Source organism: Anomalospiza imberbis, chromosome 19 (assembly GCF_031753505.1).
Source record: "Anomalospiza imberbis isolate Cuckoo-Finch-1a 21T00152 chromosome 19, ASM3175350v1, whole genome shotgun sequence".
In the NCBI taxonomy this organism is placed as follows: Eukaryota; Metazoa; Chordata; class Aves; order Passeriformes; family Viduidae; genus Anomalospiza; species Anomalospiza imberbis.
This window is the reverse complement of record NC_089699.1, coordinates 2,991,734-3,005,950: the sequence shown is the minus strand read 5'-3', so window position 1 is coordinate 3,005,950 and position 14,217 is coordinate 2,991,734. Positions and strand designations below refer to the sequence as shown.

The window sequence follows — 14,217 nt, the reverse complement described above, 5'->3', positions numbered from 1 at the left end:
TCCCTGTCTGATTCAGAGAAAGATCTGAGGTTCTGGTAGCTTCAGGAATTGCCATCAGCATTCAGGCTCTGGCCACTGCATGTGAGGCTTTTTGACTACAGAGAGAATTTTCAGTGTGATCTTCAAAAAGGTGCATTATTCATGACATCTCTCATGATCCCTCCTAGAAAATTAAAATCACGAGCAACAAACTTGTGCACTTCTAATTGCTATTTTCAGAGTTAATCACATGCAGGAATCTACAGCAACCATGAGATTCTGATGTTACTTTTTCATTTTGGCACGGCTTTGATCAAATGCTGAACTTTTGGTTTTACTTTTTTTGCCATTGTGCTGATACAATATCTGGAGTACTCAAATGAACATTAATTACTCGTGGAATTTATGCAGCACAGGAATAGTCCAAAAAGGGTCCAGTAAAGGTATTTGTGATTGATCCAAGGAGTTAGCTGAGTTGTTTTTTTGCCATCCCAGTACAAAACCTGCCAACAGCCAGTTATGATGTGATTGGAAAAATCTGGGAGTGCATACAGTAAATTCTGGTTTGGACAAATGGTGAATGGATAACTGGAAGAGTTGTTAGTTTGCTGTACTTACATGCTATAGTAAAAATACTTTCTTTCTAAATTTAAATTTAAGAGATTTTCAGCTCTCCTAATGAAATAAAACATGTGTGCTCCATGCTGGCAAACACTATCTAGAGTAGGTGAACCTAATGAAGGCTGTGTTATCTGAATTTCCCAAATTAAATGACTTTCAGATGCATTGCAAACCCTCCGATTTAAAGGAACCTCTTCTTTTATCCTCTGCAGAAGTTTGTTGTAAATAAGAGATGTAAAAGTGGAGAAGGGAAGGAAGGAGCAGGGCACCAGTTCTCTTTGCCACCACGGGGCTGCTGTCCTGTGCAGGAACAGTTTGAGATCCAGTTTTGTACTCAGGACCTGCGGATGGGGGTGATAGAAATCTGTTTTCTGGCACAAACTCATTTATATGGACTCACATGTATTTAAACATTTAAATGTTATCTCTTGGCCAGCTTCAAAGTCCTGTGAAAGGGTCAAACTTGCTCTTGAGCACAAGGGAAGGATGAGTGATGTGTGATGAGGTTTCTCCCCTCCTTATTTTTCACCATTTGGGCTGGAAAAGCTGATCCTGAAAGAGCAGGAGAAGATGGGTCATACTTTGTAGTTTATCCAAAATGTGCTCCAGGAATGTTCCTGAGAGTCATCCTGGGCTGGTTATGAATGGACACTGTGGGGTTATGGCAGGATCTTTGTTGAATTAATTGGGTTTTTGGTGATCTTCCTGAAATTTGGAATGACCCTGCTCCTTACTGCATATCTACACTGCTCATTTTAGCTTTTATGTTTGTTTGTGTTTTACCTCACAAGATAGATGTACAAAAAGCAAACAAAAAGCCTACAGTTCACATATAATTCCCACATATATTTCATTATATTAATGCAAATTCCTGGTCCTGCAAGACTTGCTGAGTACTGAAGATGGGTTATGTATTCAAAGCCTGGATTTCAACATTTCTCAGAAGCTCTGATAGCATAAAAGTCCCTGGGCAGATTTGAAGTTCATGCTTGGGTCTGGTTACAATTTTTGGCATCAGAACATGTAACAGTCTTACAGCTATAAGACTTTAAAGTTAATGCCTGGCATCACTTCAAAACAGCATGCAAGATCTATCATAAGTAGTCCTCTTATCTTATCTCAATAGCAATTTTAGCCTGTAAATTATTGGAGAGTGCAGGATTTCGGTGCTGTGGAAAAGAGCGAGGCATTTTTGCTGTTAAATCTTTGCACCATGAGGACTTTTAATGATCCTGAGTTGTGCACAGGTACCCTGGACCGCTGGAAGCAAACATAAACCATATGGCAGGTCCTGCAAAACTCCCTGAGTCCATGGGGTTCTTGGTCTCTCCTCTCAAGGGAAAGGCAGGGGCAGCAAGGGAGATTTAGGTTGGATATTAAGAAAAATTTCTTCACTGAAAGTATGGTCAAGAACTGGAACTGCCCAGGGAAGTGGTGGAGTCACCATCCCTGAAATGTTCAAAAAACAAGTGAACGTGGCATTTCATGATACGATTTAGTGACCATTGTAGGGTTGGTCAAAGGTTGGACTCGATGATCTGGGAGGTCTTTTCCAGCCTTAATGATTCTGTAACTCCAGGGTGCTCTGCAGAAGGCCTCTGTGCAGCTCAGCTTTTTTAAAAGCAGCACTGGAGGGCTCCTTCAGTGGCATTTGCAGCACGAGCCCCTTCCCCGGTCCAGCCCCGTGCTGCTTTTCTGATGGGTATCAATGCCCCGATTTCCTGCCATACAAAAGATAACTCAAAATATTCCCTTTCTGCAGCCACAGCCGCCTCTGTGTTGGTGTCAATCCCCCATCCACATTGTGCACTTTGCTTGGAGTCAGCACTTGCAGTTAACAATGCCTTTATTCAAGCTGACAACATCGCTAAGCTTTTAGTAAATGTGTAAGTAAATGTTAAGCGTGTATTCAAACATCCAACAATGAGGAGGAAACTTTCAAAACAAACAAAAAAAAATCTTTGAAACTTTGTATTGTTTGTTTGGTGTGTATCTGTTAGCAATAACACAGACTATCAGTTCCTTGGGGCACGCTGTTCCTTTGTTAAGCATGTAAGAAAAAGATCAAGGCTCTGAGTGACTGCTGGAATAAAAATAAATGTATAAGGAGAACAATCATGACAAAATAAATTTGTCGATGCATTTTATGAGCTTGGTTTAGGAGTGATTACTTCTAACTAAATAAGGATTGGGTAGTTGTGGTAAAGTGACAGGATCATATTATTCCTTTTATTTATTGCCATTTATACTTCATTTGTAGATCACGTGCTAGATTTGACTACAGGGCAGGAGGGGAGCCCCTCATCTCGGCCAGCATCCCACTTCAGTAATATGGAATACATTTCCACTCCAAATTCCAGACATTGCTTTCCAGAGAGAGGATTATTCTGGCTTAAAGAAAAAAAAAAACTGTTGGTACACTGCAAAACTGCTCCTAAGAAGCTCAGGTTGTGCAGATAGGATGACAGCAAAAACCTGGGACATTTGCAAATGCAAATGGTGCATTATTTCCATTTGCCTTCCAACCTTTGAGAGTATTTCTTGCATTTTTAGGATGAATAGTCTATAACAAGATATAAAAACAATATATTTTTAGGATGAGTAGCCTATAATAAGATAAGACTTTTAAGATATAACTATTTTTCAGTCAATGGTCTCACCTGTAACTTTTCTGAGTGGCCAAACTGCCTCTGTCATGTCTCAGCACCGAGTCCAGCTGGGCTCACAGTGCTCCACGTCCTTCCCCAGCTCGTTGGAGACGTGACCTGGAAGTTTTGCTGCCATCCCATGTTTCTCACGTGTGTTTTGCTGTTGTTGCAGGCCTTGCAGGACGAGGTGGAGAATTACCGTGGGCAGGTTTATGATGCTCAGAGGAGGCTCCAGCGCAACGAGCTGAAGGCCCAGGAGCAGGTACTACTACAGGGTGCTGTCCTCACCCCTTGAGCAAGGAGGTGCAATGGTTAAAAATAATCCCTTCCTTCAAAGCAAAAGCACATCTTTTCCTGCAGAATTCTCAGCTAGCTTTCTTTTCTGTTTTGTTGGTAATAAAAGAGAATTAAACTGTCTGAACCCTTCAGGCAAATACTTATCTGCTACTCTCTATTGCAAGTTGGTATTTCAGCTATTCTAGCTGTTAAATGGTGCATTTATTTGGAACTGACTGTTTGCAACTGCCTGTAGTGCTTTAATAAAGGTTTCTGAGACTATTCAAACCTGTTCTTTAATGGTTTGTATGGAGAAAAGTAAAATTGGACAATAACAGCTAAAAATAATCTTTAGTCCTGATCTTCTGCATTCATTGTCCAAACATGTCTGTAAACAGTTTCAGATGATTAATAGTGCTAATTTTTTTCTGGACACTTACAGTGAAGTCAGAGATTATTTAGTATGCTTTGAGCAAAATAGAGTGTGGTGTTTACAGACAGTGTTGGAACAGAAGGTCAATGATCTGCATTCAAACCAGATTAAATTGAAATATTCAGAAGAATATGCAGGTGATGAATGTCTGAAGCAGATAGGAATTTATGTATTCCTAATACAAATAAGGTTTTGAAGCATTTGAAAACTTTATTTGGTGCTGAGTAAACAGTTTCAACAGCATATATCCTACATAAAGCATTTCTGACTCTATGTCTGCAGGAGTAATCAGTTGGGGTGGGTATAGAAGAGTAATAATCATTAATTTCAGATTTTTTTTCCTCAGTTTTGTCATCCTACTGGCACGTGGGAATTCTCTGTCACCCTTGGTGTTTAATTAATATATTTCCTCTCTGGAGTGTCAGTGATGAGCTGTTTGTTCCCTTCTGTCCCCCCCTCTGCCTCCCAAACCCAGATGTTGGGCCAGGCTCATCCTTAGCTGCAGAGCCTGCAGCACTGGAGGAGTTTGGTGTAGTGAGTGAGCTGGCGTACAAACGTTGCATTTGGCTTCAGAGTCTCCTGGAAAAGAAGGAGGAAAATCAGCTCTTTAAAGCATGGCTGTCCCTCCCAGGGAACAGCACTGGCTGCAGGCTGGGAGGGATGTCTTCTTCCAATTTTTTTATTTTTTAATGTTTTTCTTTAGTCTCTGCCACTGCCATTTTGCTTTTTTTTTTCCTGACCCGTTTTCAGAAGGATCCAGAAGAAGAAATAAAAAGTAACTCATGAAATACAGAGGTAGAAAGCTGCACATGCAGATTCACAGGGTGCCTTCAAGGTTTCCTCCTACATGAGCATCTGCTCCAAACCAGCCTTCAGAACTCTCCTGTCCAGACTTAATTAATGAAGGAGTGGTTCAGATGGTAACATCCTGTTCCCCAGTATAATGGAAGAGGAATGTTATTTCAGTCACACTGTGCTGTTCACCTTTGAGCTTGATGTGTTGGCAGATTTGGTAGAGCTCATATCCAAGTTCCTCAATGGTCTTGTCTCTGCCTTCCATCCATTGGGACTTTCTGAAGCAGCTGGAGCCCCTGAAGCTGGTTTGGTTTAGGTGGCTTTGGTCTGTTTTGCAGACAAACATTTTGGAAGTTGTTACTTGTCTCCTCTGTGACTGGTTAATTCATTAGTTCTGCTTATCTCTCCAGAAGAAAAATGCAAAAGTGACGGGTCTGACATGTTTCCAGTTACTGGGTTTGGCCAGGCTACCTGTAAACATGTTCATCAAGTGTTAACAGTAGTTAACAACTCATCAGCTGATCAGGGACTTGAAATAATCAGGGCAGTAACTTGATTTCTGCTTTTACCAAATACCGTGTGAATCAAAATTGCATAAAACATGGAGATCTGTGCTGGCGCCATTACAAAAGTCACTTTTCCAAGCTTTTACATATCTATAAATAAGGAGGAGCGAGGGTTAAAGAGCTTCTGTTTCTCATTAAAAGGAAAAATCTTATGTTTTGATTCTATAACAACAACAAACAAATGAATGAGACATGAAAAAACATTTTGTTGTGCTTTTAATTAAAACTAAAAAGCTGTTTCTCGTTACGGCTTGTTGGGTGGTATCTTAGTGCTCCATGCTGGCCGTTTTTCCAGTGCAATGTCCTCATAACTCTTCAGCCTTTAAGAGTGACTGACAGAGCCACCAAGTTTAACTCTTTATCACAGTGACCCTCTGGTGATCACACAGGCTTAACTTTTCGTTGTTATAATCATCCAGAGACACAAACTATCCTATAAATAAAGGGGAGAAAATGCTTTGGGCTGTCAGCAAGCCCTGAGCTGCTCTGGAGGCGAGCGTGGCGCTGCACTGGGAGAGGAGCTCTTGTTTTCATGGAGCTTTTCCATCCCCATACTTTGTGTTCTTGGATGAACTCGTGTTTCCTCCTGTTTAGTTTTTCTCTCCCATTTTACAATGTGGGTCGACGCAATCGCTTTGTGTCGGTGTTGTCTCACCAGTGGTGCCATATGACAATGATCTCTGGATGATGGGTTCCAATCACATTTCTCAAAAGTGCTGGCTTAAATAATTTTATCTTTTCCATAAAGGTTGTCCTGTCCCTGTCCTGGTTTTCCAGTGTAATGTTGCACTCGGAGAGTGGAGTCCCAGAGCTGTATAATCTTTCTTCAGGTCAAAATGTTGGATATTTCCTTTAAAAATTACATGTCCAACATCTTGAGACATAAATAACTGTATTCATGGAAAGTGGTAAACTGGCAGTAAATGTGAAAACTGTAATATATAGTTTCATATATATTGTTACTGTTGAATATATATGGTCACAGGACTGCTAAAGCAGTCTGGAAAGGTTTCTGGCAAATTTGGGTGTGTCCAAACCATTTCCTTGCAAAGCAGCAGTGAAGCTTCTTGTATCTCAGTCCTACATAACTGTGGGATCAGCTTCCTGTCCAGTGATGCCATTGTGTTCCTGTATCGTGTACTTCTGGAGTGAATGTATCCCTTGGTTGTCTCTGAGGTGTGCCTGGATCTAATGTGAGACAAAATTTCCTACTAAACATCATTTCTTAAATCCTGTGGCTTTGTGCATTTGTCAGTCACAGTAAAAAAATCTCCATTGTTCATACAGGAGGCTCAACATCCTGTGAATGTGTAATTAAAAATGACACACATCACTGAGAGCTTAATGAATCCAGGAATTTAGGCATGTGCAACAAGTCTTGCTGAATTGGGGTCTGTATAAAAATTCAGGGTAATGATCTTTTTTTTTTTTTTCTATAATGCATAGATTTCTTTAGCATTCATTTCATTTCAGATTCTTTTTTGAAGGGTAATTATCCCAACTCAGTTTACTAAAAAGCTCCAAGAATCTGTCTTCTGGGAATTACACACAAGAATTGTCTCAGAAAAAAAGTCCTATTCTGTTCATTCCTTGTTCAAATGTTTCTAGCCATAGATTTGGGTTGAGTATGATATAAAATTTGGGATAACAGAGGAGAAAAAAGTTCCTCATGTTTGCAATCAACTGAAGCAGCAACCCTATAGATACTCAAACCATGGGGATACCTTCAAACAGTCAAGTCATAAATAGAGTTTTAAAGGAAATTCCGAGACAGAAAATCAATTATGTTCAATTCATTAATATTGCTGAGGAAATGAAGGAGAATAGCAATGGAGGTTTTCAGCCCTTTAATTTCTTTTTCCTGAAACAGATTATAAAAAAAGGAGAAAGGAGTTATCTGAATGAGGATGTTATAGAAGTATTTGGCATAAAATGGAGCAGCTTAGTTTAAGTGGATTTCACTCATGTTCAAATGAAAACAGGAGTGATAATTGTAAAAGAGCCATGATTCAAAAGCATTCAGCCAGTTTTCATTTCTAATGTTTATTATCCTGACTTGCTCGATTTTCTTATGACTGCTGGATATTTACCACATTCAGCCCAACTTACTGTTTCCATGCCAACTAAATATGTTTGTTCTTAGATGAATGCTGTGATGCATCCTTCTGAAATTTCAGTTGCTGTGTAGCACAGAGGAACTTCTAAGGTTTGCCACACCTTCTCCTTGGTGGGAATAGTGCTGCTGCCAGTGGATTTGTGGAGCTGGGAGCAAGGAATCAGTGAGACACACATGAGCAATAGACATTGATGCCCACGGTATGAGTCCCAAGTAGTTCTTAATCTGATGGCTGGAGCTCTTGAGTAATATTAACTCTTTAGTTTAGGGCTTTTGGGCTATTTCTTCTTAGAAATTATCTAGTGGAAGTTGTCCTTGCCCATGGCAGCAGGATTGAAACAAGATGATCTTTAAGGTCCCTTCCAACCCCAACCATTCCACGATTCTGTGGTTTAAAGGTATCAGAGTTTTAAATACCATCAGATGGCAGCCTGGGATACCTGTCTCAAATTCCCAGATTTTCTCCAAGTGTTGCATCCTCAGAACATTATAGTCACCCAGAATCAGGCAAATAAGCTCTAGATTAGCATATTTAAAAGCCCAGGTTGCAGATGAGGAGGGTGGAGGGAGCCTTTGTGTCACCGAGCCAAGGGACACTTTGGGGGCTGAGATCCAACCAGTCAGCACGGGCTGGAGGTGCTGATGAAATTCTGCTGTTTGCTCCACGTGCTTCAACCCACAGCACTGAAACGCTTCCAGAATTTCTCCCCCAGAGACCCATCTCTGCTCCCACAGAAATGGGAAGCCCAGGCTGGATGTGGAGGATCTTAAACCACAGCAGTGATTCACCAAGAGCAGCCCTTGCTGGGGCTCAGCAGCCTCTGGAGCCGTGGGGAAAAGAGTGAGAACCTGAAAGAAATTTCCACTGTGACTTTCAGGAACTGCACCAGGTATTGTCACATTAAAATAGTTCCTGTGGTTTCTGCCTCTGACCAGCAGGATGGATGGATTTGAAGAGTGTTTTTGTGCAGTTCTGTGTGGCTGAGGAGGGACCTTCTGTCATCTCCTCCATCCACTGCTCTGCTGACACCCCCAGCGCTGGGGTCGGGAGGGACCTGTGTGTTTCAGCTGTTTTCCTACCATAAAACCTTGTGAAAAATGCAGGAGACCAACAGGCAGAGGGACAGAGCTCCCCACAGGCTGAAAATCTGATGGTTCCACATCTGCACAATAGAGAATTTCTTTTCTAACTGGTGAGAAAATTTCAAATTTGAAGTATCTTTATTGAAAATAAGAAGTTGGAGAGCCACAGAGAAGCAGTGAAGAATCCAGTGGGAGTGGGAGCACTGCTCGGGCTGTCTGGCACACACAGACCATAGCATCCAGATCTGAGGGGGTTCTGGGTCTCTCTTCAGCCTTCCCAGTAGAGACTGGTGGGCAGGAGTCACTCTGATCCTGGTTCTATCCCTGTAAGGGACCTTTCATGGATACAGGTGCCCCATAGGTGTATGGCAATGTTGATGTCATCAAATTTTGTTTGGGTTGGAAGGGACTTTAAAGATTACCCAGTCTCACCCCCTGCCCTGGGCAGGGACACCTTCCATAGGCCAGGTTGCTCCAAGCCCAGTCTTGAACACTTCCAGGCATTGTGGACTTTAGGTACAATAAATGACCACATACATTATTTGGAGCCCAATTCTACTACTTTTTACCTTAGTAGATGTCTCAAATCCATTGATATATTCATTAATCACTTTGATACAACGGCACCCCAATAGTTTTTAATTAAGACTGAGATTGTTAGGATAAAGCAGGATTTTGCATTTGCCACGTTTTATATTTGTGTTTCATTTCCTTTAATGGCGAGCTATGGAAGGGAAGAGAATTACAAGGAATATAGTAAATTATTCTGTATAGCATGAGGTTTCAGATTAGCAGGAGGAGATAGAAGCTGAGATTCAAGCACAGAAAAACAGCTTTGCAGGTGGGATTTGAAAGGAGCTGGAAATGAATGGAGTTAAAAGTTCCCAGGAGCTCCATATGGCAGGAACTGCGGGAGAGGAGGCTCTCACCAACTGTGCAACTGTCAAAGGAAAAGAGTCAAGGATAGGGGTGCATGTGTGGAAGTCAGTGATCAAATGTTAGCTTTGGTAATCAGACACAACTGGAAAATACACAAATATACACCTCCTGAACAGAACAGAATAAATTATTGCAGCTGGGTGGCCAGCTGGAGAAAGAAGGCAAACAGAAAGTACGGGACAAATAGTTAAAAGGGAAAAGGGAATTTTTACCAAAAGAGAATAGAAGCATATGGCAGCATGCAGGAATTAGAGAGTGTTTTAAAATGTCACTTTTCTTGCTCTTTGTCTTAAATAACAGTGAATGGGAGAGACTGTCCTTTTAAGAAGGCAGTACCTCATACTAGAGCATCTGTGGTTTGCTTACGCATTATCCATGAAGGGAAGTTTGCTCTTTCAGAAGCTGCCGAAGTAGGACTACAAGGAACAGTGATATTGGTGCTTAATGCAAGGAATTAAAAGAAAAAGGAAGTGGGGATGTCTGGAGGAGCCAGTGGATGACACAAGAGCAGAGCAGCAAAACCTCATCTCCAGTCGTGCTCCCAGCAACGCCTTTTCAGTTAGGAAACTCCCAGTCTCTTTCTAGGAGATGGAGCTAAAAAGGATTGGGAAAGACCAACTTTATGGTGATCTTTACCTTCATGCAAATTCTAAGGCACTCTTTTGCTGTCAGTTGAATCATCATCCATGGCAATTGCATGCAGGCAGTGCAGCTGTGCTTCTGCTGCACTGCCCATCCTTCCCAGCCCTGAGGCTCTGCAAGCCTGGCAGCTGCTTTTCCACTTGAGACTCTGCTTGGATTTTTGTTCTTGGAAATGGTGGTCATAAAAGTAACTTCTGGTTATTATCTACAGAACTTTGCTTGTTCACACAAGCTTTTCACGGTGTGAAAATGCAGATCCTGATGCTGCTGCTGCTGAGCTTTGTCAGCCCTCGCTGGCCTTGGGGAGCACTCGGCACCTCCTGAATCAGGGCCTGGAACCTCTCCCTGCTGAGCCACCCCGGATGGCAGGGATTGTGTGGAAGGTGACACGTGCTGGAATGTAAAACTGAAACGCATAAATGTGTTCCAACAGTGGTGTTAGAGATGCTCAGAGCTTCATTTCAGACTTAATTATCCTGATAGTGCATGAGGAATGGCCAGAGGCAGAAATTAACCCCATGTGTTGGACCTGATGATCCTTGTGGGCCCCTTCCAGCCCAGAATATTCTGTGATTCCATGTTCTCAGCCTCGGCCCAGCAGCACTGGGGAGCACCTGGGCTGGTTTGGGTCTGGCTCCTCTGGATCGGGGGGTGTCAGCGGGGTGTCCCCCTGTGTCTCCCTCACCCTGTGGAGGGGACAGCCCTCCTGCTGCAATCCCAACCTCCTGGGCCAGCGAAGGGACGGCAGTGACAGCAGCTGAGGGGAAGAGTGCAGGGGGAACAAAGATGGCATCTGCCATGAGTCATCTGGAAGGAGAAGAAAATAAGTCCAGGATCCTCCAAATCCCAGCTGGAACAATAGCAGGGCCCTGGAGAGGGGGGGCTGAGAGAACAGCGTGAATTTTCTAGCCACAACATTCCTGGTTGTTCCATGGTGTTGACAGTGAAAGCTTTTATTCCTCTCCAAGTCGTGTAGTCCCAGGAATGCTGTTCTTGCCATATGCAGCCCACTGGTGGTTTTTTTTTTTTTTTTTAAAAGCTTCTTTTGCAGCTATGAATTATATGGACTCAGATTGCTTAACTACAATCAGAGGATTTTCCAGGTGGGAGATCTTGTTCAAGAAAAGAGAGATGAAAACACAAGCCACTGAAGTAACAAGGCCACTTGGATGCAGGTTGAGAGAAGACAAAAAATGACTTGGAGCAGCAAACTCAGTGCCCAGCGAGGAGCTCAGCAGGGCTGGAGGTCCCCATGGGTCAGTAAAACAACAAGGCAAAAATGTCTTGGATGCTGGGATGGTTTACTGGCTACAGACAGACACACAAAGGGGACGGCTATGCCACCAATTTATCTTTTATTGGAACTGTCAGGACAGGGGAGGTGCTCCAGCAGGATTTTCTCAGTGGAGAGCAACATGGTGTTCACTTGACAAAATAACTTGCTCAGCTGATCTTGCCTGGTCGCTGTTTTCAGCTGAGCCAGATCTGTGGGATTTATGGCATTCATTACTTTTCTTAAGAACTCGAGAACATTTGTATCGAGTTGCACGCTGTTCCTCCAAATCTGGGAGAGCCATATTTCAACAGCCCTTGCACAGCAAGAGTCAAAATTCCCTCTGCCTGGAACCGGACTCTAAAGCAGCGGATATTTGTGTTTGGTGATTTTCTGCAAAGACAAATGTGCAGACCTTGATCTTCACTGAAACAATTGATACATCATTGGATTCTTCATTAGGAAAAACCATTTCAGAAGACTTCAAGCTCCAGTTAAATGTTCTCTTACAACAGAGGTTGGAGGGATCTGGAAGTTATGGAAATTGCCAATTTTGGTTGGTTTGTTCCTGGGTTGGGGACATTGTTCAGCGTCCCCCAGGCCAGCTGAGGGAGGAAGGGGCACATCTGGACTCACAGAGGTTTTGTAGGAGTGGAGCTGTGCTCACTTAGACTTCAGGAGTGCTGAAAAGCAAAGGAGGAGTCCCTGCAATTAGGGAGGATACAAACAACAAGTGATTAATCATTCTTTGCATGTTGGATTGGTTTTTTACTTGCATTTTGGTTTTTATTTTTTGGTGGATTCTTTTGGTTGGTTTTTTCTGTTGATTATGGGGTTTTTTTTTAATTGGGATGGCATTGTAATATTTTATTCTTCACTTGCCCTTTTCACAGTGCTTTCAGAAAATTCTTTCACCTGAATGAAGCTGACCTATGCATCATTTATATTATTATTACTACTACTACTACTACTACTACTACCACAGCCTTCATTTAGAAGGAGGAGACTTTATTCTGAGATTAAATTATCTCCCTAAGACTGAAAGGGTTATTTTTACCCTCACCTGTCTTCAGATTTATTTCAGCAGATCTTTCCTGTCTCCATTCAGAGATGTTGCAGAACAGATCCATAACCTTTTTAAAAAGGTTTTTCTTCTCTTAAACAGCATTATAGCACACAACTGTTGATATAGGAAAGGATTTAGGAGAGACAAGAAATAACTTTTCTCATCTTATTCACCTTGAAACATGGAGAAAATTTGATAACAACTAAAAGATTCTAATTATTCCTTTTGGTCACTATCCTAGTATTCCCTGGCACACATTAGCCTGCATAAATATTATAGACAGGCAGAAATTAAGATACTAAAAAAGCCACAACACCCTGGTTAAAGCAACTGTCTTTTGATTCTTATCTGACATAAACACAAAATTAACTTCATGCCCTTCAAGACAAGATTTTTTTTCCTAAAGGAACTTGAACAACTTTCTGTGGTCCCTTCATTTACTTCAGTTTCTTGTGCAGTTTCCTTATGCTCCCCTGGCTCAGATAAAGTCCTTTACAGCTGGAAGGTCTAGAGAAGATGGTATTTGTTTGAGGCTTTTGAATTTTGGATTTTTTGTTTTTATGAGATGGGTATTTTGCAGTAGGGATGAACTCAGCATCACAGAGCTGTGGGATGTCAGGAGGGAAGAGCTGGGTGTTGGGAACCTGAGCAGGATCTGGTGGAGAGCATGGACGAGACACGGAACACCCTGTGCTTTGCAGGCAGGTGGTAGCACGTGGCTGAAATTCATCTGGTCACCTTGAAGATGCTGCATTTCTCCTGGATGTGCTTGGGTTGTTTCTTTCAGAAAGGAAGGAGAGAGAATGGAGCACAGTGAGGAGCCAGTGGAGCACATTCCTGTGCTCCCACCCGCTCCTAACCCAGCTCCCAAACATCCCTCTGAGGTTTGTAGAGAAGATGGGTGGCTGCAGAGCTGAGCTGTGCCAGCAGAAGACTCCAGGGAGCAGTAAAATTGCAGCAGAGCCCAGGGAAGTGGTTGCCACCATCCCTGGAGGGATTGCAGAGGTGTGTGGACGTGGTGCTGAGGAACTCTGGCAGTGCTGCTTCATGGTTGGACTTGACCTTAAAGGCTTTTTCCAACCTGAACAGTTCTGAGATTCTGCTGATAAGCACTGGGTTGGTTGGTTTGGAAAGCTCAGGTTTGTATATTTCTCTTCTGGGCATCAAACCCAGCTTTTCTGTCTTTGAGAATGGTCAGTGCCCAACATAATTTCCGTGTCGTCTGTGGAATTACGACTCCCATTTTTGCATCACTTTATATAATTGTGTCACTGTTGGTCTCTTCTTTTTTTACTGATTTACCAGGTGACCAAGCACACATGAGCTATGTGTGGCAACTTCAGCTTTCTGCTGACACCAAAGATGATTGATGGTCAAACTCCAAACCTCATATATTAGCCATCAACCTGAATAAACAAAGACCAGTGTGGCAGCTTAATATTAAAAGCTATAAAACCTTCCTGGGGGTTCATGGATTAAATCAGCTCACCAAAATGAATTTTCAAAGGGAAAAAAAAAACCAAAAAAAAAAAAAAACTTTTTCAGGACTGAAGAAAAATGAACACAAGTAAATGAAATAGAGCCATCCTCATCCAGCCGACTAAAGCCCTCCTGAGGGATGAAGAATTGCAATTTTAAACGTCCCTCAAGTGTGCAAGAGGAGACACAGTATTTGTGGATCCTAGGGAGGCAGCTTGAGGCTGTAAAAGAACAAAAAAGCCTTTAAGGCATAAAAAACCCTATCCCTGCAGACATAGCTTTCGTTGGTGAAAAATAAATG

General features: G+C 42.3%; 1 protein-coding gene across 1 annotated transcript in view; it reads left to right on the top strand.

Annotated features, from left to right (window-relative positions):
• The window catches only part of CEP112 (centrosomal protein 112), a 159,058-nt gene that overhangs the window by 138,600 nt on the left and 6,241 nt on the right, over positions 1-14,217 (top strand). Inside the window, exon 24 of the mRNA XM_068210027.1 lies at positions 3,421-3,510. Coding sequence (XP_068066128.1) covers positions 3,421-3,510 — 90 coding nt within the window. The remainder of the gene's footprint in view (positions 1-3,420; positions 3,511-14,217) is intronic.